At 52.2% G+C, this 26,180-nt stretch overlaps 2 protein-coding genes across 4 annotated transcripts in view; one reads left to right on the forward strand and one right to left on the reverse strand.

The window, feature by feature from the left end:
- Positions 1 to 16,204, reverse strand: part of vars2 (valyl-tRNA synthetase 2, mitochondrial) — a 36,927-nt gene extending 20,723 nt beyond the window's left edge. For 2 of the 3 annotated variants that reach the window (XM_069198601.1, XM_069198603.1), the window contains exons 1-13: positions 14,564 to 14,630; positions 12,991 to 13,167; positions 11,930 to 12,011; positions 11,079 to 11,179; positions 10,076 to 10,197; positions 6,475 to 6,541; positions 5,365 to 5,462; positions 5,013 to 5,094; positions 3,167 to 3,286; positions 2,642 to 2,750; positions 1,368 to 1,456; positions 1,110 to 1,200; positions 579 to 709 (exon numbers count right to left, since the gene is read on the reverse strand). In XM_069198601.1, coding sequence (XP_069054702.1) covers positions 579 to 709; positions 1,110 to 1,200; positions 1,368 to 1,456; positions 2,642 to 2,750; positions 3,167 to 3,286; positions 5,013 to 5,094; positions 5,365 to 5,462; positions 6,475 to 6,541; positions 10,076 to 10,197; positions 11,079 to 11,179; positions 11,930 to 12,011; positions 12,991 to 13,158 — 1,260 coding nt within the window. In that variant the 5' untranslated portion in view covers positions 13,159 to 13,167; positions 14,564 to 14,630. Of the gene's footprint in view, positions 1 to 578; positions 710 to 1,109; positions 1,201 to 1,367; positions 1,457 to 2,641; positions 2,751 to 3,166; positions 3,287 to 5,012; positions 5,095 to 5,364; positions 5,463 to 6,474; positions 6,542 to 10,075; positions 10,198 to 11,078; positions 11,180 to 11,929; positions 12,012 to 12,990; positions 13,168 to 14,563; positions 14,631 to 16,115 lie in introns of those variants that run through there. The other variant, XM_069198602.1, reaches the window with a different exon arrangement.
- Positions 16,205 to 18,141: 1,937 nt separating this feature from the next.
- LOC102699190 (RLA class I histocompatibility antigen, alpha chain 11/11-like) lies at positions 18,142 to 23,090 on the forward strand. The gene is made up of 7 exons (XM_069198169.1): positions 18,142 to 18,235; positions 18,922 to 19,179; positions 20,677 to 20,943; positions 21,492 to 21,788; positions 22,336 to 22,449; positions 22,666 to 22,719; positions 22,895 to 23,090. Exons 1-7 carry the CDS (start codon positions 18,184 to 18,186, stop codon positions 22,936 to 22,938), a joined length of 1,086 nt encoding a protein of 361 aa, XP_069054270.1. The 5' UTR covers positions 18,142 to 18,183; the 3' UTR covers positions 22,939 to 23,090.
- Positions 23,091 to 26,180: the final 3,090 nt, after the last annotated feature.

Below are 26,180 nucleotides of genomic sequence, written 5' to 3' on the forward strand. Positions count from 1 at the left end.
CACTGGGGTACAGCCCCCCTCGGTCGCTGACATATTTACAGCTCGCTGTCTCAGGAAGGCGTTATGGGGGTGATCAGGTCAGCCCAGTCTAACACTGGGGTACAGCCCCCCTCTGTCGCTGACATATTTACAGCTCGCTGTCGGACCGGAAGGCGTTATGGGGGTGATCGGGTCGGTCCAGTCTAACACTGGGGTACAGCCCCCCTCTGTCGCTGACATATTTACAGCTCGCTGTCTCAGGAAGGCGTTATGGGGGTGATCGGGTCGGCCCAGTCCGTCACTGGGGTACAGCCCCCCTCTGTCGCTGACATATTTACAGCTCGCTGTCTGACCGGAAGGCGTTATGGGGGTGATCAGGTCGGCCCAGTCTAACACTGGGGTACAGCCCCCCTCTGTCGCTGACATATTTACAGCTCGCTGTCTCAGGAAGGCGTTATGGGGGTGATCGGGTCGGTCCAGTCCGTCACTGGGGTACAGCCCCCCTCTGTCGCTGACATATTTACAGCTCGCTGTCGGACCGGAAGGCGTTATGGGGGTGATCGGGTCGGCCCAGTCCGTCACTGGGGTTATGAGCCCACCTGCAGCCACGCGCCACAGAGCTCCGTCATGGTGCCGTCACCTCCGATGACGGAGAGCAGGGGCAGGGAGGGGTGTCTCAGGGAGACCCCGAAGTCCACGTAGTCGTGGGCGGGGGTGACCTTCACCGCCCCTGAGAGAGAGAGAGAGGGAGAGGGAGAGGGAGAGGGAGAGGGAGAGGGAGAGGGAGAGGGAGAGGGAGAGGGAGAGGGAGAGGGAGAGGGAGAAGGAGGAGAAGGAGGAGAAGGAGAAGGAGAAGGGGAAGGGGAAGGGGAAGGAGAAGGAGGAGAAGGAGAAGGGGAAGGAGAAGGAGGAGAAGGAGAAGTAGGAGAAGGAGAAGAAGGAGAAGGAGAAGGAGAAGGAGGAGGAGGAGGAGGAGAAGGAGAAGGAGAAGGAGGGAGGGAGAGGGAGAAAGGGGGAGAGAGGGGAGGTTAGACAAACGCTCGTCCCCGAATTCCCCCATCCAGACCCAGAATTCCCCCGCCTGCCGGAGAGCAGGAGAACTCCCGGTCCGACAGGAGGGAGGGGCGCACCTGTGCCCAGCTGGGCGTCGACCAGGGGGTCCGGGAGGATGGGCAGCAGGCGTCCGCTGAAGGGGTGTCTGCACCTGCGGCCCTGGACAGACTGGGAGAGAGAGAGAGAGAGAGAGAGAGGGAGAGAGAGGGGCTGACCGAGTGCCATCTCTCGGACACACTGACCCACTGACCAACAGGCCCTCCGGAGAGAGTGACCGACCAGCGACCGACCGACCGCCTGCCGAGGCGGGGAGCTCGAATTCTGGGGTGACTGACCTGGTATCGGGGGTCATCGGGGTGCACGAGAATGGCCACGTCTCCCAACATGGTCTCTGGACGCGTCGTGGACACAGGGATCTCCCCATCTGAGAGGGACAGGGGCGATTGCAGGGACACCAAACCACAGTGACGTTATCACCGCGCTGAGAGGGAGGAGAACCCCTCAGTCATAGACACACCCCACAGGACAGGAGACACAGTGAGAGAGAGAGAGGAGAGCACAGAGAATATCCCTCAGTCATAAACACACAACAGGACAGGAGACACAGTGAGAGAGAGGAGATCACAGAGAATATCCCTCAGTCATAGACACACACCACAGGACAGGAGACACAGTGAGAGCGGGGAGATCACAGAGAATATCCCTCAGTCATAAACACACACCACAGGACAGGAGACACAGTGAGAGAGAGAGAGGAGATCACAGAGAATATCCCTCAGTCATAAACACACACCACAGGACAGGAGACACAGTGAGAGAGAGGAGATCACAGAGAATATCCCTCAGTCATAGACACACACCACAGGACAGGAGACACAGTGAGAGCGGGGAGATCACAGAGAATCCCTCAGTAATTAACACACAAAACAGGACAGGAGACACAGTGAGAGGAGATCACAGAGCATCCCTCAGTCATAAACACACACAACAGGACAGGAGACACAGTGAGAGGAGATCTGAGAGTCCCTCAGTCATAAACACACACAACAGGACAGGAGACACAGTGAGAGGAGATCTGAGAGTCCCTCAGTCATAAACACACACAACAGGACAGGAGACACAGTGAGAGAGGGGAGATCACAGAGAATCCCTCAGTAATTAACACACAAAACAGGACAGGAGACACAGTGAGAGGAGATTACAGAGAATCCCTGTCATAGACACACACAATAGGACAGGAGACACAGAGAGAGAGAGGAGATCACAGAGCATCCCTCAGTCATAAACACACACAACAGGACAGGAGACACAGTGAGAGGAGATCTGAGAGTCCCTCAGTCATAAACACACACAACAGGACAGGAGACACAGTGAGAGGGGATCTGAGAGTCCCTCAGTCATAAACACACACAACAGGACAGGAGACACAGTGAGAGGAGATCACAGCAAATCCCTCAGTCATAAATACACACAACAGGACAGGAGGCACAGTGAGAGTGAGTGAGAGGAGATCACAGAGAATCCCTCAGTCATAAACACACACAACAGGACAGGAGACACAGTGAGAGAGAGGAGGTATTACACCGCAGCAGTGCAGGAGAATACTGACCCTGCCCCTCTAAGGGGTAGGCGAAAGTCACCATGGTCCCGAATTCCACCTTGTCCTCGTATCCCGGGACGGAGAGGAGCGTCCGGCCCGTCAGCTGGACGCTGTCCACCTGCAGCGCAAACAGTCCCGGGTTCGAGTCACAGATCGATCCAGAAGCGGGTTTCGGGCGCGCGTGGCAGCGATGCAGGTGGACGAGAACGGGCCCGCAGAGTGGGCAGTCGCCGCCCGTGCGTCTGGTTCGCCGGGGAAGGCAACAGCAGACCCGGCTAATGCATCGGTTCGGACCGCCGCGGACGCTCCGGATCCGGCGGAGTGCTTGCAGGCTCGTTACACATTAAAGGGGCCTGACAGGAGGGAGCAGCAACGCCTGCCTGCTGCCCGTGCGTCTGGTTCGCCGCGGAAGGCAGCAGCAGACCCGGCTAATGCGTCAATTCGGACGGGCCGCGCGCGGGGCCTGGAGCGGGCCCAGACGAGTGAGCAGGGACCCGGGGCGAGGGGCGGGGGGGGGGGCGGGGCGTCTCTCACCTCGATGTCGGAGATGGCGGAGCGCAGAGCGCAGGACCAGTTGACCAGCCGCTGGCTGCGGTAGATGAGACCCGCCTGGTGCAGCTGGAGGAAGGCCTCAGTCACAGCGTGGGAGAAGGACTGGGGGGGGGGGGGGAGGGGAGAGAGAGAGGGAGGAGAGAGGAGAGAGAGAGAACTCAAATTCAGAAATCTAGTCCCAGAGTTCCCACACCTGCCAGAATCACAACGGGTCCCAATCCTACTGGGAGAGGGAGGAGGGAACTCAGCTGAACTGGCAGCCCAGTGTGTGATCTCCTGTCCCAGCCTGAGGAACAGACAGTGAGCCTGTCTCTCAATAATAATAATCCAGTGTGTGACCTCCTGTCCCAGCCTGAGGAACAGACAGTGAGCCTGTCTCTCAATAATAATAATACAGTGTGTGATCTCCTGTCCCAGCCTGAGGAACAGACAGTGAGCCTGTCTCTCAATAATAATAATACAGTGTGTGATCTCCTGTCCCAGCCTGAGGAACAGACAGTGAGCCTGTCTCTCAATAATAATACTACAGTGTGTGATCTCCTGTCCCAGCCTGAGGAACAGACAGTGAGCATGTCTCTCAATAATAATAATCCAGTGTGTGATCTCCTGTCCCAGCCTGAGGAACAGACAGTGAGCCCGTCTCTCAATAATAATAATACAGTGTGTGATCTCCTGTCCCAGCCTGAGGAACAGTGAGCCTGTCTCTCAATAATAATAATCCAGTGTGTGATCTCCTGTCCCAGCCTGAGGAACAGTGAGTCTGTCTCTCAATAATAATAATACAGTGTGTGATCTCCTGTCACAGCCTGAGGAACAGTGAGTCTGTCTCTCAATAATAATAATACAGTGTGTGATATCCTGTCCCAGCTTGAGGAACAGTGAGTCTGTCTCTCAATAATAATAATACAGTGTGTGATCTCCTGTCCCAGCCTGAGGAACAGTGAGCCTGTCTCTCAATAATAATAATACAGTGTGTGATCTCCTGTCCCATCCTGAGGAACAGTGAGCCCGTCTCTCAATAATAATAATACAGTGTGTGATCTCCTGTCCCATCCTGAGGAACAGTGAGCCTGTCTCTCAATAATAATAATACAGTGTGTGATCTCCTGTCCCAGCCTGAGGAACAGACAGTGAGCCTGTCTCTCAATAATAATAATACAGTGTGTGATCTCCTGTCCCAGCCTGAGGAACAGACAGTGAGCCTGTCTCTCAATAATAATAATAGTGTGTGATCTCCTGTCCCAGCCTGAGGAACAGACAGTGAGCCCGTCTCTCAATAATAATAATACAGTGTGTGATCTCCTGTCCCATCCTGAGGAACAGTGAGCCCGTCTCTCAATAATAATAATACAGTGTGTGATCTCCTGTCCCATCCTGAGGAACAGTGAGCCTGTCTCTCAATAATAATAATACAGTGTGTGATCTCCTGTCCCAGCCTGAGGAACAGACAGTGAGCCTGTCTCTCAATAATAATAATACAGTGTGTGATCTCCTGTCCCAGCCTGAGGAACAGACAGTGAGCCTGTCTCTCAATAATAATAATACAGTGTGTGATCTCCTGTCCCAGCCTGAGGAACAGACAGTGAGCCTGTCTCTCAATAATAATAATACAGTGTGTGATCTCCTGTCCCAGCCTGAGGAACAGTGAGCCTGTCTCTCAATAATAATAATACAGTGTGTGATCTCCTGTCCCAGCCTGAGGAACAGTGAGTCTGTCTCCCAATAGTGCTCCATCTGTCTACAGTATATGTACAGTAAATATTTTATGACGTGTCTCTGTTGTAAATGTCTGTAATATGTCTGCAGATTTTATATTAATGTTATTTACCTGGTCCATGGTGAAACGGGCTCGGCTCCAGTCCAGCGACGCCCCCATCCTGCGCAACTGGTGATAGATCTCATCTCCCTTCCTGTGAAATACACAGACAGGGACCCCTGAGCGCGCAAACAGGAATCAAAGAGCAAGAGCTGTCAGGGTGCAAAACAGGAGGCTCTTCTGTACACAGAGGGTGGTGGGGGTGGGGAACGTGCTCTCCAGCCACAGTGTTGAAACCGATACAAGGAAGAGCCACAGAGACTTGGAAGAAAGGAAGAGGACCACATTGAGGGACAGCAGGCAGAAAGAGGAGAGAACGAGAGAGAGAGAGAGAGAGAGAGAGAGAGAGAGAGCTCAGACTCACTCGTTCTTCCAGGCCCAGACCTCCTGCAGGAAGTGATCTCGGCTCATGTCCGTCCTGAGTAGACCCTTCTCTCTCAGCAGCTTCTTCTCCACCACCACCTGCGAGACACAGGGAGAGCCGGGCTGTACACTCACCTGACACACACACACACTCATCTGACACTGCACTCACACACCTGACACACACACACACTCACCCGACACACACACACACACTCATCTGACACTGCACTCACTCACCTGACACACACACACACTCACCCGACACACACACACACACTCATCTGACACTGCACTCACACACCCTGACACAGACACACACACTCACCTGACACACGCACACGCACTCACCTGACACAGACACAGACAGACAGACACTCACCTGACACAGACACACACACTCACCTGACAAACACAAACCCGACAAGACACAGACACACGCACTCACCTGACACAGACACAGACAGACACACACACACCTGACACAGACACACGCACTCACCTGACAAACACAAACCTGACAAGACACAGACACACGCACTCACCTGACACAGACACAGACAGACAGACACTCACCTGACACAGACACACGCACTCACCTGACAAACACAAACCTGACAAGACACAGACACACGCACTCACCTGACACAGACACAGACAGACAGACACTCACCTGACACAGACACACGCACTCACCTGACAAACACAAACCCGACAAGACACAGACACACGCACTCACCTGACACAGACACAGACAGACACACACACACCTGACACAGACACACGCACTCACCTGACACAGACACACGCACTCACCTGACACACACACAGTCGACACAGACACACACACACACACACACCTGACACAGACACACGCACTCACCTGACACAGACACACGCACTCACCTGACACACACACAGTCGACACACACACACACAGTCGACACACACACACACACACACACACACACACACACACACACACACACCTGACACAGACACACCTGACACAGACACAACAGCTGATGACGTTACACAGAGCGGACTTTATTAGCACTTCACCCTGAACCCAGTCCCGTTTCTAACCCCCTGCGCTGTTAAACACACTGACCTGAGTGGCGATCCCAGCGTGGTCACAGCCTGGGACCCACAGCACCCTGTAGCCCTGCATCCTCCTCCTGGAACAGCAACACACAGACACCATAACACACTGAGAACACACTGAGAACACCCTGTAGCCCTGCATCCTCCTCCTGGAACAGCAACACACAGACACCATAACACACTGAGAACACACTGAGAACACCCTGTAGCCCTGCATTCTCCTCCTGGAACAGCAACACACAGACACACTGACACACAATAACACACTGAGAACACACTGTAGCCCTGCACCCTCCCCCTGGAACAGCAACACACAGACACCATAACACACTGAGAACACACTGAGAACATCCTGTAGCCCTGCACCCTCCTCCTGGAACAGCAACACACAGACACAATAACACACTGAGAACACACTGAGAACATCCTGTAGCCCTGCACCCTCCTCCTGGAGCAGCAACACACAGACACAATAACACACTGAGAACACACTGTAGCCCTGCACCCTCCTCCTGGAGCAGCAACACACAGACACACTGACACACTGAGAACACCCTGAGAACATCCTGTAGCCCTGCACCCTCCTCCTGGAACAGCAACACACAGACACAATAACACACTGAGAACACACTGAGAACATCCTGTAGCCCTGCACCCTCCTCCTGGAGCAGCAACACACAGACACAATAACACACTGAGAACACACTGTAGCCCTGCACCCTCCTCCTGGAGCAGCAACACACAGACACACTGACACACTGAGAACACACTGAGAACATCCTGTAGCCCTCCACCCTCCTCCTGGAGCAGCAACACACAGACACAATAACACACTGAGAACATCCTGTAGCCCTGCACCCTCCTCCTGGAACAGCAACACACAGACACCATAACACACTGAGAACACACTGTAGCCCTCCACCCTCCTCCTGGAACAGCAACACACAGACACAATAACACACTGAGAACACACTGAGAACATCCTGTAGCCCTCCACCCTCCTCCTGGAGCAGCAACACACAGACACAATAACACACTGAGAACATCCTGTAGCCCTGCACCCTCCTCCTGGAACAGCAACACACAGACACACTGACACACTGAGAACACACTGAGAACATCCTGTAGCCCTCCACCCTCCTCCTGGAACAGCAACACACAGACACAATAACACACTGAGAACACACTGAGAACACCCTGCATCCTCCTCCTGGAGCAGCAACACACAGACACACTGACACACTGAGAACATCCTGTAGCCCTGCACCCTCCTCCTGGAACAGCAACACACAGACACACTGACACACTGAGAACACACTGAGAACACCCTGTAGCCCTCCACCCTCCTCCTGGAACAGCAACACACAGACACAATAACACACTGAGAACACACTGAGAACATCCTGTAGCCCTGCACCCTCCTCCTGGAACAGCAACACACAGACACAATAACACACTGAGAACACACTGAGAACATCCTGTAGCCCTGCACCCTCCTCCTGGAACAGCAACACACAGACACAATAACACACTGAGAACACACTGAGAACATCCTGTAGCCCTGCATCCTCCTCCTGGAACAGCAACACACAGACACCATAACACACTGAGAACACACTGAGAACACACTGTAGCCCTGCATCCTCCTCCTGGAACAGCAACACACAGACACAATAACACACTGAGAACACACTGAGAACATCCTGTAGCCCTGCATCCTCCTCCTGGAACAGCAACACACAGACACCATAACACACTGAGAACACACTGAGAACACACTGTAGCCCTGCACCCTCCTCCTGGAACAGCAACACACAGACACAATAACACACAAACACACTGAGAACATCCTGTAGCCCTGCACCCTCCTCCTGGAACAGCAACACACAGACACACTGACACACTGAGAACACACTGAGAACACCCTGCACCCTCCTCCTGGAGCAGCAACACACAGACACAATAACACACTGAGAACATCCTGTAGCCCTCCACCCTCCTCCTGGAACAGCAACACACAGACACACTGACACACTGAGAACACACTGAGAACACCCTGCACCCTCCTCCTGGAGCAGCAACACACAGACACAATAACACACTGAGAACACACTGAGAACACCCTGCACCCTCCTCCTGGAGCAGCAACACACAGACACAATAACACACTGAGAACATCCTGTAGCCCTGCACCCTCCTCCTGGAGCAGCAACACACAGACACACTGACACACTGAGAACACACTGTAGCCCTGCACCCTCCTCCTGGAGCAGCAACACACAGACACACTGACACACTGAGAACACACTGTAGCCCTGCACCCTCCTCCTGGAACAGCAACACACAGACACCATAACACACTGAGAACACACTGTAACCCTCCACCCTCCTCCTGGAACAGCAACACACAGACACACTGACACACAAACACACTGAGAACATCCTGTAGCCCTGCACCCTCCTCCTGGAGCAGCAACACACAGACACAATAACACACTGAGAACACCCTGTAGCCCTGCACCCTCCTCCTGGAACAGCAACACACAGACACACTGACACACTGAGAACACACTGAGAACATCCTGTAGCCCTCCACCCTCCTCCTGGAACAGCAACACACAGACACAATAACACACTGAGAACACACTGAGAACACCCTGCACCCTCCTCCTGGAGCAGCAACACACAGACACAATAACACACTGAGAACACACTGAGAACACACTGCACCCTCCTCCTGGAACAGCAACACACAGACACAATAACACACTGAGAACTCACTGAGGACACCCTGCACCCTCCTCCTGGAACAGCAACACACAGACACAATAACACACTGAGAACACACTGAGAACATCCTGTAGCTCTCCACCCTCCTCCTGGAACAGCAACACACAGACACAATAACACACTGAGAACACACTGTAGCCCTGCACCCTCCTCCTGGAGCAGCAACACACAGACACACTGACACACTGAGAACACACTGAGAACATCCTGTAGCCCTGCACCCTCCTCCTGGAACAGCAACACACAGACACAATAACACACTGAGAACACACTGAGAACACCCTGCATCCTCCTCCTGCAACAGCAACACACAGACACAATAACACACTGAGAACACACTGAGAACATCCTGTAGCCCTCCACCCTCCTCCTGGAACAGCAACACACAGACACAATAACACACTGAGAACACACTGAGAACACCCTGCACCCTCCTCCTGGAGCAGCAACACACAGACACAATAACACACTGAGAACACACTGTAGCCCTGCACCCTCCTCCTGGAGCAGCAACACACTGACACACTGAGAACACACTGAGAACATCCTGTAGCCCTGCACCCTCCTCCTGGAGCAGCAACACACTGACACACAGGCACACTGACACACAGACACACTGACACACAGACACAGTGACACAGTGACACAGTGACACAGTGACACAGTGACACAGTGACACGCCGACACGCCGACACGCCGACCCGCCGACCCGCCGACACACAGACACACAGACACACAGACACACAGACCCACTGACCCACAGACCCACAGACCCACAGACCCACTCCAATCTGGCCCTGATCTGAGCCCTGCCTCACCAGCGGGCCAGGGCGTCCTCGAGGGCCACCGTGAGGGCGTGGCCCAGGTGCAGGGAGCCCGTGACGTTGGGCGGGGGGATGCACATGGAGAACGACCGGCCCAGCGCCTGGGGCAGCCGGCCCTGCAGGGGGAGAGCAGAGCAGAGCCATCAGCAGCCACGACGGCGACATACACAGTATGAGATAATCACAACTACAGCAGCAGCAGCCACAGTGACACTGTATATAGAAATAACAATACTGTATATAGAAATCATCATAATACCAACTACAGCAGCAGCAGCCACAGTGATACTGTATATATAAATAACAATACTGTATATAGAAATCATCATAATAACCACAACTACAGCAGCAGCAACCACAGTGATACTGTATATATAAATAACAATACTGTATATAGAAATCATCATAATACCAACTACAGCGGCAGCAACCACAGTGATACTGTATATATAAATAACAATACTGTATATAGAAATCATCATAATACCAACTACAGCAGCAGCAACCACAGTGATACTGTATATATATAAATAATAATAACAATACTGTATATATAAATAATAATAATAACTACAGCAGCAGCAACCACAGTGATACTGTATATATAAATAACAATACTGTATATAGAAATCATCATAATACCAACTACAGCAGCAACCCTGATAACACTGTATATATATATAAATAATAATAATACTGTATATATATAAATAATAATAACAACTACAGCAGCAATAATAATAATACTGTATATATAATAATAACTACAGCAGCAATAATAATAAAAACAGCAGCAAGAATAATAATAATAATAATAATAATAGTAAGAACAATATTAAAAACGACAGCAGCAATAATAATAGAAATAAGTAACAGTAATAATAATGCCCTACCACACGCTACTGTAAACAAGCAGCGAGAGGAAGAGGAAACTTCATTTCCACTCACACCCTTCCTCGTCCACCCCTCTCTGAATCCCGCCCCTCCTCCTCCTCACCTGGTACTCCGGGGTGAAGAAGCCCTCTCTCTCCCACCACTGGTACCAGCAGGCCTCCACGTACTGGGGGCTGTAGGCCGGGGGCAGGGGGCCGGAGGTGTCTGAGAGAGGGGCAGAGGGGCCCGTCATCAGAGAGCACACAGGGACACAGGGACACGGTAGACTCTCACACACTCTCTTACACACACACTCTCACTCTCTCACGCTGTCACACACGCGGTCACACACACGGTCACACACACGGTCACACACACGGTCACACACTCACATGCTCACTCGCTGTCACACACTCTCAATCTCACACCCTCACACTGTCACACACACCCTCACTCTCTCACGCTGTCACACACACTCAATCTCTCACACACTCACACACACACTGTCACACACTGTCACACACTCTCAATCTCACACCCTCACACTGTCACACACACCCTCACTCTCTCACGCTGTCACACACACTCAATCTCTCACACACTCACACACACACTGTCACACACTCTCAATCTCACACCCTCACTCTCTCACGCTGTCACACACACCCTCACTCTCTCACGCTGTCACACACACTCAATCTCTCACACACTCTCACACACACTGTCACACACTGTCACACACTCTCAATCTCACACCCTCACACTGTCACACACACCCTCACTCTCTCACGCTGTCACACACACCCTCACTCTCTCACGCTGTCACACACACTCACTCTCACACACACCCTCACACTGTCACACACACCCTCACACTCTCACACACTCACTCTCACACACTCGCTCACACACTGTCACACACTGTCACACACACCCTCACTCTCTCTCTCTCTCAGCTCCGAGGCGCTGCCTCACCCTTCCTCTCCCCGGGCGGCGTGGGCGCGGTGTAGACCATCCTCTCCTTCTCCTTCCACTGCGGCCCCGACGCCCCGGCGCCCTGGCAGGAGACAGCACCGCCCAGAGGCAGGATCAGAACCGCTCCCGGACGACAGTGGACTCCTGGCCCGGCAGAGCGCCACACACAGGACCTCACAACCTGCGGGGCGACTCCAGCACCTCCAGAGGGACGCACCCCACGGGGCGAGAGCGTACAGGGCTCAGGGCAGGAGGCGCTTCTGTACACAGAGGGGGGTGGGGGTGGGGAACAAGCTGCCCAGCCCTGTGGTTGAAGCCGATACCCTGGCTTCTCTCCAGACACAGCTGGGTGAGCTCCTCCAGTCAGGACAGGGGGCTCTTCTGTACACAGAGGGGGGTGGGGGTGGGGAACAAGCTGCCCAGCCCTGTGGTTGAGGCCGATACCCTGGCTCCTCTCCAGACACAGCTGGGTGAGCTCCTCCAGTCAGGACAGGAGGCTCTTCTGTACACAGAGGGGGGTGGGGGTGGGGAACAAGCTGCCCAGCCCTGTGGTTGAAGCCGATACCCTGGCTTCTCTCCAGACACAGCTGGGTGAGCTCCTCCAGTCAGGACAGGAGGCTCTACTGTACACAGAGGGTGGCGGGGGTGGGGAACAAGCTGCCCAGCCCTGTGGTTGAAGCCGATACCCTGGCTTCTCTCCAGACACAGCTGGGTGAGCTCCTCCAGTCAGGACAGGAGGCTCTACTGTACACAGAGGGTGGCGGGGGTGGGGAACAAGCTGTCCAGCCCTGTTGTTGAAGCCGATACCCTGGCTTCTCTCCAGACACAGCTGGGTGAGCTCCTCCAGTCAGGACAGGAGGCTCTACTGTACACAGAGGGGGGTGGGGGTGGGGAACAAGCTGCCCAGCCCTGTGGTTGAAGCCGATACCCTGGCTTCTCTCAGGACACAGCTGGGTGAGCTCCTCCAGTCATGACAGGAGGCTCTTCTGTACACAGAGAGGGGCGGAGGTGGGGAACAAGACAGCCCCGCCCCTCCCTCCCTGGCTGGCTGGCTGGCTCACCGTGGCGCAGTCTGCCAGGACGGCCCGCTCCCTCTCCCGCCTCCTCTTCTGCTTCTCCGCCCGGCCTCGGTCCGGGGCGGGGGCGGGCGCGGCCCGGGAGGTCGGCAGGTCGTGGGCCGGCCGCCCCCACAGCGCCCCCAGGGGGACGCGGCGAGCTGGGCGCCACATCGCCGTCCGCTGCGATCAGACGGGAAGAGCGTCAGTCCGGAGGCACCGATCGGGTCAGAACACCAGAACAGCTCAGAGGGAGGCACAGACACCTGACCTGACTGCTATCCATCGGCTTTCTTACAGCTCAGATCACAGGGGAGCGGAGTCTGTCCCAGCATGCAACAGGCACAAGGCAGGGCTCACCCTGGACACCAGTCCACCACAGGACACACACACACTCACACACCCTGGACAGGACACCAGTCCATCACAGGACACACACACACTCACACACCCTGGACAGGACACCAGTCCATCACAGGACACACACACACTCACACACCCTGGACAGGACACCAGTCCATCACAGGACACACACACACACTCTGGACAGGACACCAGTCCATCACAGGACACACACACACTCACACACACCCTGGACAGGACACCAGTCCATCACAGGACAGACACACACACACACTGGACAGGTCACCAGTCCATCACAGGACACACACACACTGGACAGGACACCAGTCCATCACAGGACAGACACACACACACACACACACACTGGACAGGTCACCAGTCCATCACAGGACACACACACACTGGACAGGACACCAGTCCATCACAGGACACACACACACACACTGGACAGGACACCAGTCCATCACAGGACACACACACTCACAAACGTTTTTGGACTGTGGGAGGAAACCCACACAAACTCTGGGAGAACACGCAAACCCCCACAGGTCCCAGCCTTAACCCAGGACCCCAGAGCTCTGGGGCAGCGCTGCTGACCACTCTGTCCCCTGGCCTGCTTGGGAGAATCAGAAAACTGGCCACAAAGATCTCATCCAGCTGTGTCTGGAGAGAAGCCTGTTCCCCACCCCCACCCCCCTCTTTGTAAAGAGGTGTCTCCTAGTCTCGGTTTTAACCCCCCGTCCACATAGGCTACGGACAATACAGACATAACACAACACAATAGAGAAGGCAAACATATATCCTGCACTAGAAATAAGAGAGAAACACTTTTTTTTTCCAGAATAACCCTAATCACGACACGGTTCTCATGTGGGAACATAAATACGGGAGGCGATTCTGTACACAGAGGGGGGCGGGGGTGGGGAACAAGCTGCCCAGCCCTGCGGCTGAAGCCGATCACCCCGGCTTCTCTCCGGACACAACGGGAAAACATCCCTGCATCTCTCCAGCGGGCGGGCGGGCGGGACAGGCGAAATGCCCGTCTCTCGTCTGGAACCCGGTCTGGTGTCCTCTTTCGCGACCGCCCACGACACTGGTGGAGCCCGTACGCTAAGCGGGACCCACGGGCAAGGAGAACCGTTCCGCGGAGCCGAGGGGGACAGAAGAGCAGGAGAATACGGAAACCTTCAACGCCTGACAAGGACAGAACTCGCACCTGGCCTTCAGAAACCGCCGCAGCGGGCCGCCATGTTCCGGAAGTCCGGGTTGAAAACGCCGACTTCCTACTTCCGCCTGAGGGAGAGGAAAGGGGAGGGGCTGCGCGCCCCTCCCTCCCCCCCGCGGCCGTGCGAGCGCCCCCTGCCGCCTCGGAGGCCAGGCGCGGCGGGGCGGGTCCGCGAATTTGATCCAATTGATAATAATAATAATAATAATAATTGCTTACACTTATATAGCGCTTTTCTGGACACTCCACTCAAAGCGCTTTACAGGTAATGGGGTCTCCCCTCCACCACCACCAGTGTGCAGCCCCACCTGGATGATGCGACGGCAGCCATAGTGCGCCAGAACGCTCCCCACACACCAGCTCCCAGTGGGGAGGAGAGCATAGTAATGTAGCCAATTCATAGAGGCTACAATTGATGAATTTCCCAATGATCACAGCTGTTGCCACTGCGATAAGGCGATCGAAACGTATCCGCACGAAACATTCGCCTTGGCTGTCGGGCGGAAAAGGAATCTTTGGTGCATTTATTTGTTAGGTGTAGGTTTGTGAAGTTGTTTTGGACGGATTTACAGAGTTTTGTTTGCAGGCAGTTAAAGGTGTTTTTTTTAGATTGAAGGATTTTGACATTTTATTGTACTGTTCAGTAGAAAATTTGGAAAAAGAGCATTTATTTATAGTCAATTTATTAATCATTCTTGGTCAATTTCACATCCATAAATCCAAATGGTCTAATAATCCTCCCCTTTTTAGTTCTTTTGAGGTGGAGCTGAAACACTATTTAAATTCTATTAAAAATGTGAGAAATAATAAAGCACGGAAAACATATGATATATGTAAAAAATACAAGTTAATCATATAACTTACTTATTACCTCTGGCGGTTAACTGTTTATTTTTCCTGTTTGTGTTTATTTTCTTGTACCTAATTTGATCCTCTGATTGTATTTGTATTTGTAAATTCTTTACAAATTTAATAAAAAATTCTTTAAAAAAAAAACATCCCCCTTGGCTGTAAGAACTACAACTCCCATGAGCGCCGTGCGCGGCTTCCCTTTCCGGGGAGCCTTTTTTTTTTTAAAGTTTATTTTCTCAAAAATGACCCCAAAACACGGTAGGGTTTCCAGAGATATTACCCCTTCGGGTTTCCAACAAGCGGGTAGCGATGATCCCACCCCCCGAACCCGTCCATTTTTACTTTGGAAACTTTTCCTCGGCTGCTACGGCGCATTTTCAACACGACCCAACACATAAACCAGGTTTTTTTTTTTAAAAAAAAAACATCGCCGTGGCAAGAGACGCTTAAACTCACGGCAGCGGGACCCGGGTGCTTATCTTGGCACGAAACTTGTAGAGACGTTTAAGTCAACTCCCTGATAACGTATACGGCCCCCTGACCAACGGCAGGCTTTTTCAAACGGCTATAATAAACACCTGAACCTTACACTGCGGAACAGTGGCGTCGCAAAACACGAAATACAAGCCTTTTTTAAAAAAAAAAAAAACAGCTTAATACTTAAAACGTGATACAGGTGTACTGGTCTTACCTACAAGCCAGCAGCCATATCCCCCTGAAGCTCCCACTAGAGCCCAGCAGGTGTGTGAGCCTGGCCAGTACCTGGAGGGGAGACTCCTGGGAAAAACTGAGGCTGCTGCTGGGAGAGGTGTGAGTGGGGCCAGCAGGGGGCGCTCTCACCCTGCGGTCTGTGTGGGTCCTGATGCCCCAGTATAGTGATGGGGGACACTGGACTGTAAAAGATATTGCAGGGTGATGGGGCAGAGTGGTGGCTCTGTGGCTCAGGATCTGCGCCTGGGGCTGGGAGGTTGCCGGTTCAAATCCCACGGCTGGCAGAGGAATCCTACTCTGCTGGGACCCCCAAGCGAGGTCCTTCACCCCAACTTCTCCAGGGGTGCCTTATAAATGGCCGACCCTGTGCTCTGACCCCCAGCTTCTCTCCCCCTGTCTGTGTGTCTCATGGAGAGCCAGCTGGGGTCTGCGAAAAGACACATTCCTCATGCAAGACATTGTATAGGATAAAATGGCCGATAAAATGATCTCCTTCTCGAGAAGAGTAGGGGTGTTACCCCAGTGTCCTGGCCTGATTCCCCTCCCTGGTCTTGACCCATCATGGCCTCCTAATCACCCCCCTCTCTGAACTGGCTCCATCCCTCTGCTCTCCTCCCCACTGAGAGCTGCTGTGTGCTGAGCGGACTGGAGCATCATCCAGGTGGGGGCTGCGCACTGGGGGGGCTGGAGGGGATCCCCCTGACCTGGGAAGAGCTCTGAGGGGAGGGTCCGGCAAGGCGCTATAGAGAGAGTGTTAGGAATTATTATTATTATTACAAAATGAGACAAAAGCTCGGAAGAGGTATTTACAGGTCGGGAGCACCCGCCGGCTCAACTCACCAGGTCGCCCGGTTCGGCATTTATTAGGCTTAATTGCTTTTTGGGGAGCTAACCTCTAGGTTTTATCGGTGAAGTAATAGGTCGTAATATCAAAGAAAGGGGGTGCTAACTACAGCACAAGGCTGGAGCTCCGAGCACGTTTGAATCCGTGCCATACAGTATGGGGGTTCAGGCACGACACTCCAAAACTTCACTGATAAATGTCCCTGTTTTTGTGGAAACCTCCCCCCCTTTGGAAATTCATTGATGAGTTTGATGACCGGACCGGAAAGACTCCTATCCAGCCTGGTCATCATAGCGCGCCCACATCGTCAGGGGTTACACGTGACGAAATCAACTCAACTTCTGAAATAACGTCCGCTTTCATATTTCCGCAGACCGAAATCGTCTGCAGATACGCCTCTGCACCCATGTTTTAAACTGCTCCGACACAGGGGTCTTCCCGGGCCACCTCGTCTTGATGTATATCAATAACGCGCCGTTATTATCATTAACCATTTATTACAAACGGTATTTTAATATTGTTTGCGACGGGGGCTGAAACCTCACATAACATCTCTTTTTGTGTGTGTGTGTGGATGACGACAAGTGTTAAACACGTTAACAGTGTTAAACAAGTGTTAAACAGAAAATATTCTGTTATTTTATCGTACCGTTTCACAGAAAAGTGGGGAAAAAAGAGCAGTTATTTCTAGTCAATGTATTAGTCATTCTGGGTGAATTCCACACCCATAAATCACAAGGGTCTAGTAATCCTCCCCCTTTCGGTACTTCTGAGGTGGAGCTGAAACACTCTTGAAATGCTCTAAAAACTTTGAGAAATAACAAAGCGAGGAAGACATTCGAAGAGATGCAACCAATACAAGTAAATCACATCATTTACTTCGTGACCTCGGTAAAATGCTTGTTTTTTTTCTGTTTGTGGGTTTTTTTTTTCTCTTGTACCTGTTTTCCATCCTCTGGTTGTAGTTGTATGGGTACATTCTTTATACGTTGAATAATTCTTTTTTTTTTTTAAGTGTTAACCTTCCTGGTGAACGACTGACGCGCCGGCTGCTATTGGCTGGCACTGTTAACAATGCAGCTGTAAAGAAAAACAAGAATGCGGAGACATTTGTGGTACAGTCACCAGTGACCCCAGACTCTGAGCGTCCTCACAGACCCCTGAGTCCGGCTGAGCTCTCCTCCTCCTCCTTCACCCCGGAGTCATGAAGCCCTCCGCGCTGTTTCTTCTCTGCTGCGGCGAGCTGGTCTGGGCGGGTGAGGGACGTGTTTTATTTCTTAAAGAAACGAGTTTCGAAGTCTCTCTTTCGCTTTCTGTCCGACTCCCGGCGCCCGTCTCCTGTGCGCGGTGGAGCCAGAGACCCTGAGCGCGATTCCTGACACAATTAATACTATAATGCTGATGTGAAATGAACACGTTCCTGCTCTTCTCAGTCGTTTTCGAAGTCTTTCTGTGACTTTTTTCCTCCTGTCTGAAAACAAGTTGTTTGTAGAGCGGTGAGCCGGGGGTGCGCTCGTCCGTCAGCACAGAGCAACAGAAATGGGTTCTTCCTGATTTCCATGTGCCCTGGAGAAACATCATCAGTCTCCAGTCTCCAGTGACTGGTGGGTTAGCTGACGGTCCACCTGTCCGGGTGTGGACATCGATCACAAACTCATGGAAGCTTATTGACCACTAGGTGGCGCCCGTTTGTAAAACCGCCCGTCTAAAACAAAAATACAGCTGTATTTTTTGGAGTCCACACCACATTTATAGTTCAAAAAGTTAGTGGTCAGGGGGAGGGTGGACACTGTCCAGCTCACTCTCCTGTCCTTGTCCTGTCCCCAGACTCTCACTGCCTGTGGGGCCCCTGGACTCTACAGACAGGACAGGCCCAGAGTTAGTGGTCAGGGGGAGGGTGGACACTGTCCAGCTCACTCTCCTACCCTCGTCCTGTCCTCAGGCTCTCATTCCTTGTGGTACTTCGGGACTCTACAGACAGGACAGGCCCAGTTCCCTGAGTTCGTGGTTGTAGGGATGGTGGACGATGTCCAGGTGGAATACTACGACAGCGACATCGGGAAGATGATCTCTCGACGACACTGGCGCCCGGACGCTGAGGTCGAGGAAGCAGACAACAAGGTGTTTGCAGCAAAGGATCATCACTTTGTCATGAGAGACAAGCTGCAGATCCTAATGTCTCACCTGAACCACACAGGAGGTGAGTGTATTACCCTCACAAGACCAAAAACTTCTTCCTTCCTCACAGGATCAGAAAGAGAACATGGGGCTCATCTGACATTTATAATCCATTTCTGCTTACTTCTGCTCTGATGATGTGTGTGTGTCCTGTGATGGACTGGTGTCCTGTCCAGGGTGTGTGAGTGTGTGTGTGTGTCCTGTGATGGACTGCTGTCCTGTCCAGGTTGTGTGAGTGTGTGTGTGTGTCCTGTGATGGACTGCTGTCCTGTCCAGGGTGTGTGAGTGTGTGTGTCCTGTGATGGACTGCTGTCCTGTCCAGGGTGTGTGAGTGTGTGAGTGTGTGTGTGTCCTGTGATGGACTGGTGTCCTGTCCAGGGTGTGTGTGAGTGTGTGTGTGTCCTGTGATGGACTGGTGTCCTGTCCAGGGTGTGTGAGTGTGTGTGTGTGTCCTGTGATGGACTGGTGTCCTGTCCAGGGTGTGTGAGTGTGTGTGTGTCCTGTGATGGACTGGTGCCCTGTCCAGGGTGTGTGTGAGTGTGTGTGTGTCCTGTGATGGACTGCTGTCCTGTCCAGGGTGTGTGAGTGTGTGTGTGTCCTGTGATGGACTGGTGTCCTGTCCAGGGTGTGTGAGTGTGTGTGTGTGTCCTGTGATGGACTGGTGTCCTGTCCAGGGTGTGTGAGTGTGTGTGTGTGTCCTGTGATGGACTGGTGTCCTGTCCAGGGTGTGTGAGTGTGTGTGTGTCCTGTGATGGACTGGTGCCCTGTCCAGGGTGTGTGTGAGTGTGTGTGTGTGTCCTGTGATGGACTGGTGTCCTGTCCAGGGTGTGTGAGTGTGTGTGTGTCCTGTGATGGACTGGTGCCCTGTCCAGGGTGTGTGTGAGTGTGTGTGTGTCCTGTGATGGACTGGTGCCCTGTCCAGGGTGTGTGTGAGTGTGTGTGTGTCCTGTGATGGACTGCTGTCCTGTCCAGGGTGTGTGAGTGTGTGTGTCCTGTGATGGACTGCTGTCCTGTCCAGGGTGAACCCTGCCTTCTGTCTGTTGTTTGCTGGGATAGACTCCAGCTCCCCCAAGAGCCTAAATAAATTTCCTAATAAAGAAACTAATTTGTACAATTAGAGCTTTAATTAGATGATTAAGATGAGCTGGAATGAAGACCAGCAGCAGGTGTGTGTGGGGACACCCGAAGAAGGATTAGGAACCCCTGATATAATCCATACAGACATACCCCAGACCACAGTCACACACAACTGTATCTATTATCCATATAGGTATTCTAAGACCACTATAACACACAATTATATGTATAGACAGGATAACATTACTGCCAATAGGATGGGATGCATTCTGAGTGGAGTCTGCATGTTCTTCCAGGGACTGAATACGTTTTCTCTGACTGGTCCACTTAACTCCCGTCTCACAGTCCTGCTAACTAGATTTAATCTGACTGTGTGTGTATGCCCTGTGATGAACAGTCTGTAAGTGAATATTTACACAGGTGACTGACCTGTGTGTTCCAGGACACCCTACCTTCCAGGTGATCGCTGGCTGTGAGCTGGACGATGACGGTTCAGCCCGATTCATGAGCCGGGAAGGCTACGATGGCCGGGACGCGATGAACTACAACACGAAGAGCTACAGCTACACTCTTCTCATCCCAGGTGTAGTGATGGACAAGGCAGGGCTGCAAGTAAATAAATTAATGACGGATACATTCTACCAGCCCCTGTGTGTGAGAATCCTGAAGAGCTACCTGCAGCAGGAGAGGACCAGGCTGATGAGGAGAGGTCAGCCTCTTGAGTTTTTGTGTTTGTCTCCTCTACAGGCGTCCTAAAACATTCAGACTTGACATTCACTCTGTAGCCCTCAGCCAGCGTCAGTCTACTGTCCCAGCGCAGTCAGCCTCTGATCGATCGATTTATGATCTAGAAGCAGACAGCAAAGTGGACCAGATAGTGCAAACACCCTTTTTCACTGCCTGTTTTCTGGCTGTGGACACGGCTGTGGTCACACCCAGCAGTCAGTGCAATCAGGCTGTCAGCGATGTGAAAGACATGCAAAGTGTTTCTGCAGGCTAAACCCTGTCATACACAGAAACCTCAGGGCTTTACAGCTCAGCATCTAGATCTTAGAGGAAATCTGAAATATAACCGGTAACAGATACAGTGTAGCCAGAGCAGGAGTTGGATGACAGCTAAAATAAGTGCAGTTAAAATCTTTTTCCTTCTAAAGACAGTCAAAATACCTGCAAGCAAGGTATTGTAGTAGTTGCTTTCTGGTGGCATAAAAGATTGACTTTCTACACAAATTAATTCTCTAACCCCCCACACTGCAGTCAAGCCCAGGGTCCGGGTCTTCCAGAAGACATCCGCCCTCTCTGGGGGGACGGAGGTGACCTGCCTGGCCACCGGCTTCTACCCCCGGGCCCTGGAGCTGACCCTGCTGAGAGACGGGCGTCCCGTCCCGGAGCAGGAGCTGACAGGGGGGGAGGTGCTGCCCAACGGAGACGGGACCTACCAGCTGAGGAAGAGCCTGGCGCTCAGCGAGGAAGAGGAGGAGCGCCGAGGGAGACATCGCTACACCTGCAGGGTCCAGCACAGCGGTCTGGACAACAGGCTGGAGGTGGACTGGGGTGAGAGAGAGAGAGACTGAGATTTGTTTATTTAGAAAACTTTACTCCAGCATGAACCTAACACCCCTTCACTGTCTGCTTACAGCCTGGTGGTAGTTATGGCGCATAAGAAATAATGCGCTAATGTAGGGGCCAGAATAATATCTTGAGAGACAAATCTGTGTATTTTGAAACCATTCTCAAGCGGGAAACAGTGGACAAACGCAGGTCATGAAATTCAAAATAGCTGAGAATCTGTTAGGCTTGTATTGAGCCTTAACCTCCACTAGAAATGACCAACAGCTGAAACAGGAATAGGAGACAAAGTGTGTGTGTGAGAGAGATCAGTATCCTCTGTTGTTGTTTTAGGGCTGCAGTGATACTTAAAAACTGTGTTTGGCTCAGCAGGGTCTAAATGAACACTGTGATGGAAAACTGCATGAATTGAAACCTTTGTTAATTCAAGATAGAACACAGGATATTAAAACAGAAAAGAAAAGAGATATTAAGATGTTCCCAACAAGAGCTCATGGAGTCGGGCTCATTCTTCCCTCTGCTGTGTTGACAGAACCGGAACCTGATCTGGACACTGGGCTGATCGCTGGGGTGGTGATCGGGGTCCTGATTGTGGTTCTGGTGCTGCCCGTCGCCGCCTGTGTCCTCTGGAGGAAGAAAGGACGAGGTGAGAGAGGGAGAGAGGTGTGGAGATCAGTGTGTACAGCAGGAGAAAACCTCATGACCTTCTGCAGGAGTCACTCAGTCTGCAGGGAATCAGAGCTACTCTCTGTGAATGTACACAGGTGGTAATTCACCTGACAGCCCTTTAGACACAGCACAGCTCAGAGCAGAGCAGAGCGCCGCTGTCTCACTGACGCCGATCTGTGTTTTTACATCCTAGGAGCCCAGAGTCCTGCCTGTAGGAGCTCTGACGTCAAGTACACTGAGGCCCAGGGTGAGTGTGAGATCAACTGACTGGAGGGATGTGATGACATATAAGTTATCTGGTGTGGTATTCGTCTGACAGTTTATTACAGTAAGATAGACGCAAAGTGGTGGGGGTGTGGAGCAACTTTTCCAGCTATGGTGTTGAAACTGTGACCTCTGACCTCTCCTGTGGTGTCTTCCAGGACAAGAACAGAGCGAGACGTCATCAAACAGCTCTGGTCAATAAAGAGGCCGTACAGACCGAGAGAGGAACTCTGCAGAGTGTATACAGAGATCTCGCAGGGCCTGAATCACTTATAACAGAATTAATCACTGTGGGGCTGGGTTTCTTCGGTCATTTTCATACTGTTGAATAATAATAACAATGTCTTACACTTATATAGCACTTTTCTGGACACTCCACTCAAAGTGCTTTACAAGTAATGGGGAATCCCACCACCACCACCAGTGTGCAGCCCCACCTGGGGCCATAGTGCGCCAGAATGCTCCCCCACACAGCAGCTCTCAGTGGGGAGGAGAGCAGAGGGATGGAGCCAGTTCAGAGAGGGGGGGTGATTAGGAGGCCATGATTGGGAAGGGCCAACGGGAAATTTGGCCAGGACACTGGGGTAACACCCCTACTGTTTTCGAGAGACACCCCGGGATTGTTAATGAGCACAGAGAGTCAGGACCTCGGTTTGACGTCTCAGCCGAAGGACGGCGCCTGTTTACAGTCCAGTGTCCCCCGTCACTATACTGGGGCATCAGGACCCCCACAGACCGCAGGGTGAGAGCGCCCCCTGCTGGCCCCACTAACACCTCTCCCAGCAGCAGCCTCAGCTCTCCCAGGAGTCTCCCCTCCAGGTACTGGCCAGGCTCACACCTGCTGGGCTCCAGTGGGGCTGCCAGCTGGGAGCTGCAGGGGGATAAACTGCGGTCACATTGGAAGTGACAGTAACAGCTGCAGTGTGCTCAGCGTTACGGCCTTGCAGCCCCGGGGCCCTGAGTTCGGTGCCTTTTATACTGTCTGCGTGGAGTTTGCATGTTGCCCCCGTCTTGGTGTGGAGGAAATCAGGTCATTCAGTGGATTCAGCAATAGCCCGGAAGATGACGATCATGTTTCAACGATGGCGGCACCTCTGTGAGACAGCATTTGAACAGGACGTTTTAACACCCTACTGTCTCCTCGCGGGTGTTTCATGACCCAGATTCGCAGCACGAGTACAGGCTGCATCAGGTAGATCGAGGAGAGCTGATTGAGTTTGATTCCCGGTCACACTCCGGTTTCCTGCCACAGTCCACAGACATGCTGGTGGTTGAAATGGCTTCTGGGAAGATTGACCGGGGTGTGAGAGAGAGTGTGTGTGTGATGCCCCCTCTCGTGTGCTGGTTTGCTTCCTGAACTATGCATTAACAGCGTGGATGTGTTTCCCCACATTGCCCACCAGGTGGTGCTGGTGTCTCTAGATGCACTATGTGGCTCACTGAAACAGTGAGCAGTCTGAGGTGTCAGAGCTCTCTTATTGTCTAGAAATACAGATAGATTAGACAGAGACCTACTCTGTCTCTCTGCAGTAGAGTGAGTGGAGTTTTGGCCAGTTTAAGATCTGGACTCGGGAACTCTTGGTGTATGTAAATAGTCTATACTATTCAAATCAAAATCAAATAAAATCAAAGTTTATTGATCAAATGCACAACAATACGGCCTGCAGCAGTAGTTGCTGGCAATGAAATGTCTTTTTGTGCAAGCTCACAAGAATCACAAAAAACACAAAAATCACAAAATTGAGGTTACGTTTTTTTAAATTGAATAAAACTCAATACAAGAAGAGCTGCTATGTGTCTATGTGCTATGTGACCATGGTGTGTGCAATATATCCAAGTAGTGCAGTGATGCTGAATGCAGTGAAAACTGTGTGTCCCTGTAGCCACTACAGGTGATCTGCTGAAGGAGCCGCAGGCTGGCTGTTCAGCAGTCTGACTGCCTGGAGGTAGGAGCTGTTCTGTCGTCTGTCGGACTCGGACCGGATGCTTCGGTACCGTTTACCGGCCGGTAGGAGGGAAACCAGTCTGTGACTGGGATGACTGGGGTCCTGGAGGATGGGCCCGGCCTTCCTCAGACATCTCGCTGAGCAGATCTCCCGGATGTCTGGGTAGCTCACAGCCGGCGATGAGCCGCCCTGACTGCGCCCCCCTCTGCAGGACTCTGCGCCCCCAGCAGGCAGGGATGCAGCCAGGCGGGGTGCTCTCAACAGCGCCCCTGCAGAGGCTGGCCTGGAGGGGTGACGGCGTGCCGAACCTCTTTCGCCCGCGGGGAGAGAGAACAGGGCGCCGCCGCGCTGGTCTGACCACGGTGTTGGTGTGGGGCGTCCAGGTGAAGTCCTCCGAGATATGAGCCCCCAGGAACCTAAAACTGCTGACCTCCTCCCACTGGTGTGAATAGGTGTGTGATCTCCTCCCTGGTGTTTTCTATATTCCACAATCATCTCCTTTGTCTTACTGATGTTCAGAGAGAGGTTCTCCTGGCACCATACTGCCAGGGTTTCAACACCATCTGTGATCAGGCCGATGACTTGTATCGTCCACAAACTCGATGATGGAGTTCGAGTTATGCCCCGGTGTCGAAGAAAAGTCTTCACTCAGGTGAGGTGTGGTCAAGCCGAGTCCTTTATTCATGCGCACGAGGAGGCTGGATCATGCAGATCTGAGAGCAATCTCTCATTCGGATCTACAAAATCGAACTCCCCGAGACGGTAAAGGCAATGAGTTCTATACAGCAGACTCACACAGGAAAGCTCACTCTAAGTTTCCATATTAGGGGTTGTTTTTCTCTCTACAAACATTTCTTTGTAATTGACCGCGTTCGTCTTAAGAAGCAGTTCTACCTTGCAGACAGACAAAAGGAAGTATATAAATAAAAGATGTGAAATGAGCTGGACATTCTGCAGTTTGTAATATCAATGTCAGAAGGTCAAATAATATGCTTGAATTATCCTTTTCTACTGTTGCTAAGCAAAAGGCATATGAGCTAATAAAAACAGTCACTATTTTATATGCTTAATAAAAAAGGCAAATGCTAAAAGTCTTCCTCACTGGTGACACAGTCATGGGTAAATAAGGAGTAGAGTCTACACTTTTTAATTTTTGCAGATTATAAAAGACAAGATGGAATCCATTTACCATCTGTCAAGTTCAACTGATTGTGAGAGCAGATACGGAGTTTTAAAAAGACTTTCAACAAGTCGGAATTTGTAGGAATTATGTGGTCGCAGCCGATACCCTGGCTTCTCTCTGGACACAGCTGGGTGAGCTCCTCCAGTCAGGACAGGAGGCTCTGCTGTACACCGAAGGTGGTGGGGGTGGGGAACAAGCTGCCCAGCCATGTGGTTGAAGCCGATATCCTGGCTTCTCTCCAGTCCGGACCGGAGGTGCTTCCTGGGGGTCTTGTTCAAATTTTCCAGTCAGCATTGCAAGACCCTCCCTGATGTC

Source organism: Lepisosteus oculatus, chromosome 14 (genome assembly GCF_040954835.1).
Source record: "Lepisosteus oculatus isolate fLepOcu1 chromosome 14, fLepOcu1.hap2, whole genome shotgun sequence".
In the NCBI taxonomy this organism is placed as follows: Eukaryota; Metazoa; Chordata; class Actinopteri; order Semionotiformes; family Lepisosteidae; genus Lepisosteus; species Lepisosteus oculatus.

Bases quoted from the DNA above. Each gene is read 5' to 3' on its own strand.
- LOC102699190 (XM_069198169.1), top strand. From the start codon at position 18,184: ATGAAGCCCTCCGCGCTGTTTCTTCTCTGCTGCGGCGAGCTGGTCTGG. The intron at 21,789-22,335 runs GTGAGAGAGAGA...CTGTGTTGACAG, and splicing joins CAGGCTGGAGGTGGACTGGG to AACCGGAACCTGATCTGGAC. The intron at 22,720-22,894 runs GTGAGTGTGAGA...GGTGTCTTCCAG, and splicing joins CAAGTACACTGAGGCCCAGG to GACAAGAACAGAGCGAGACG.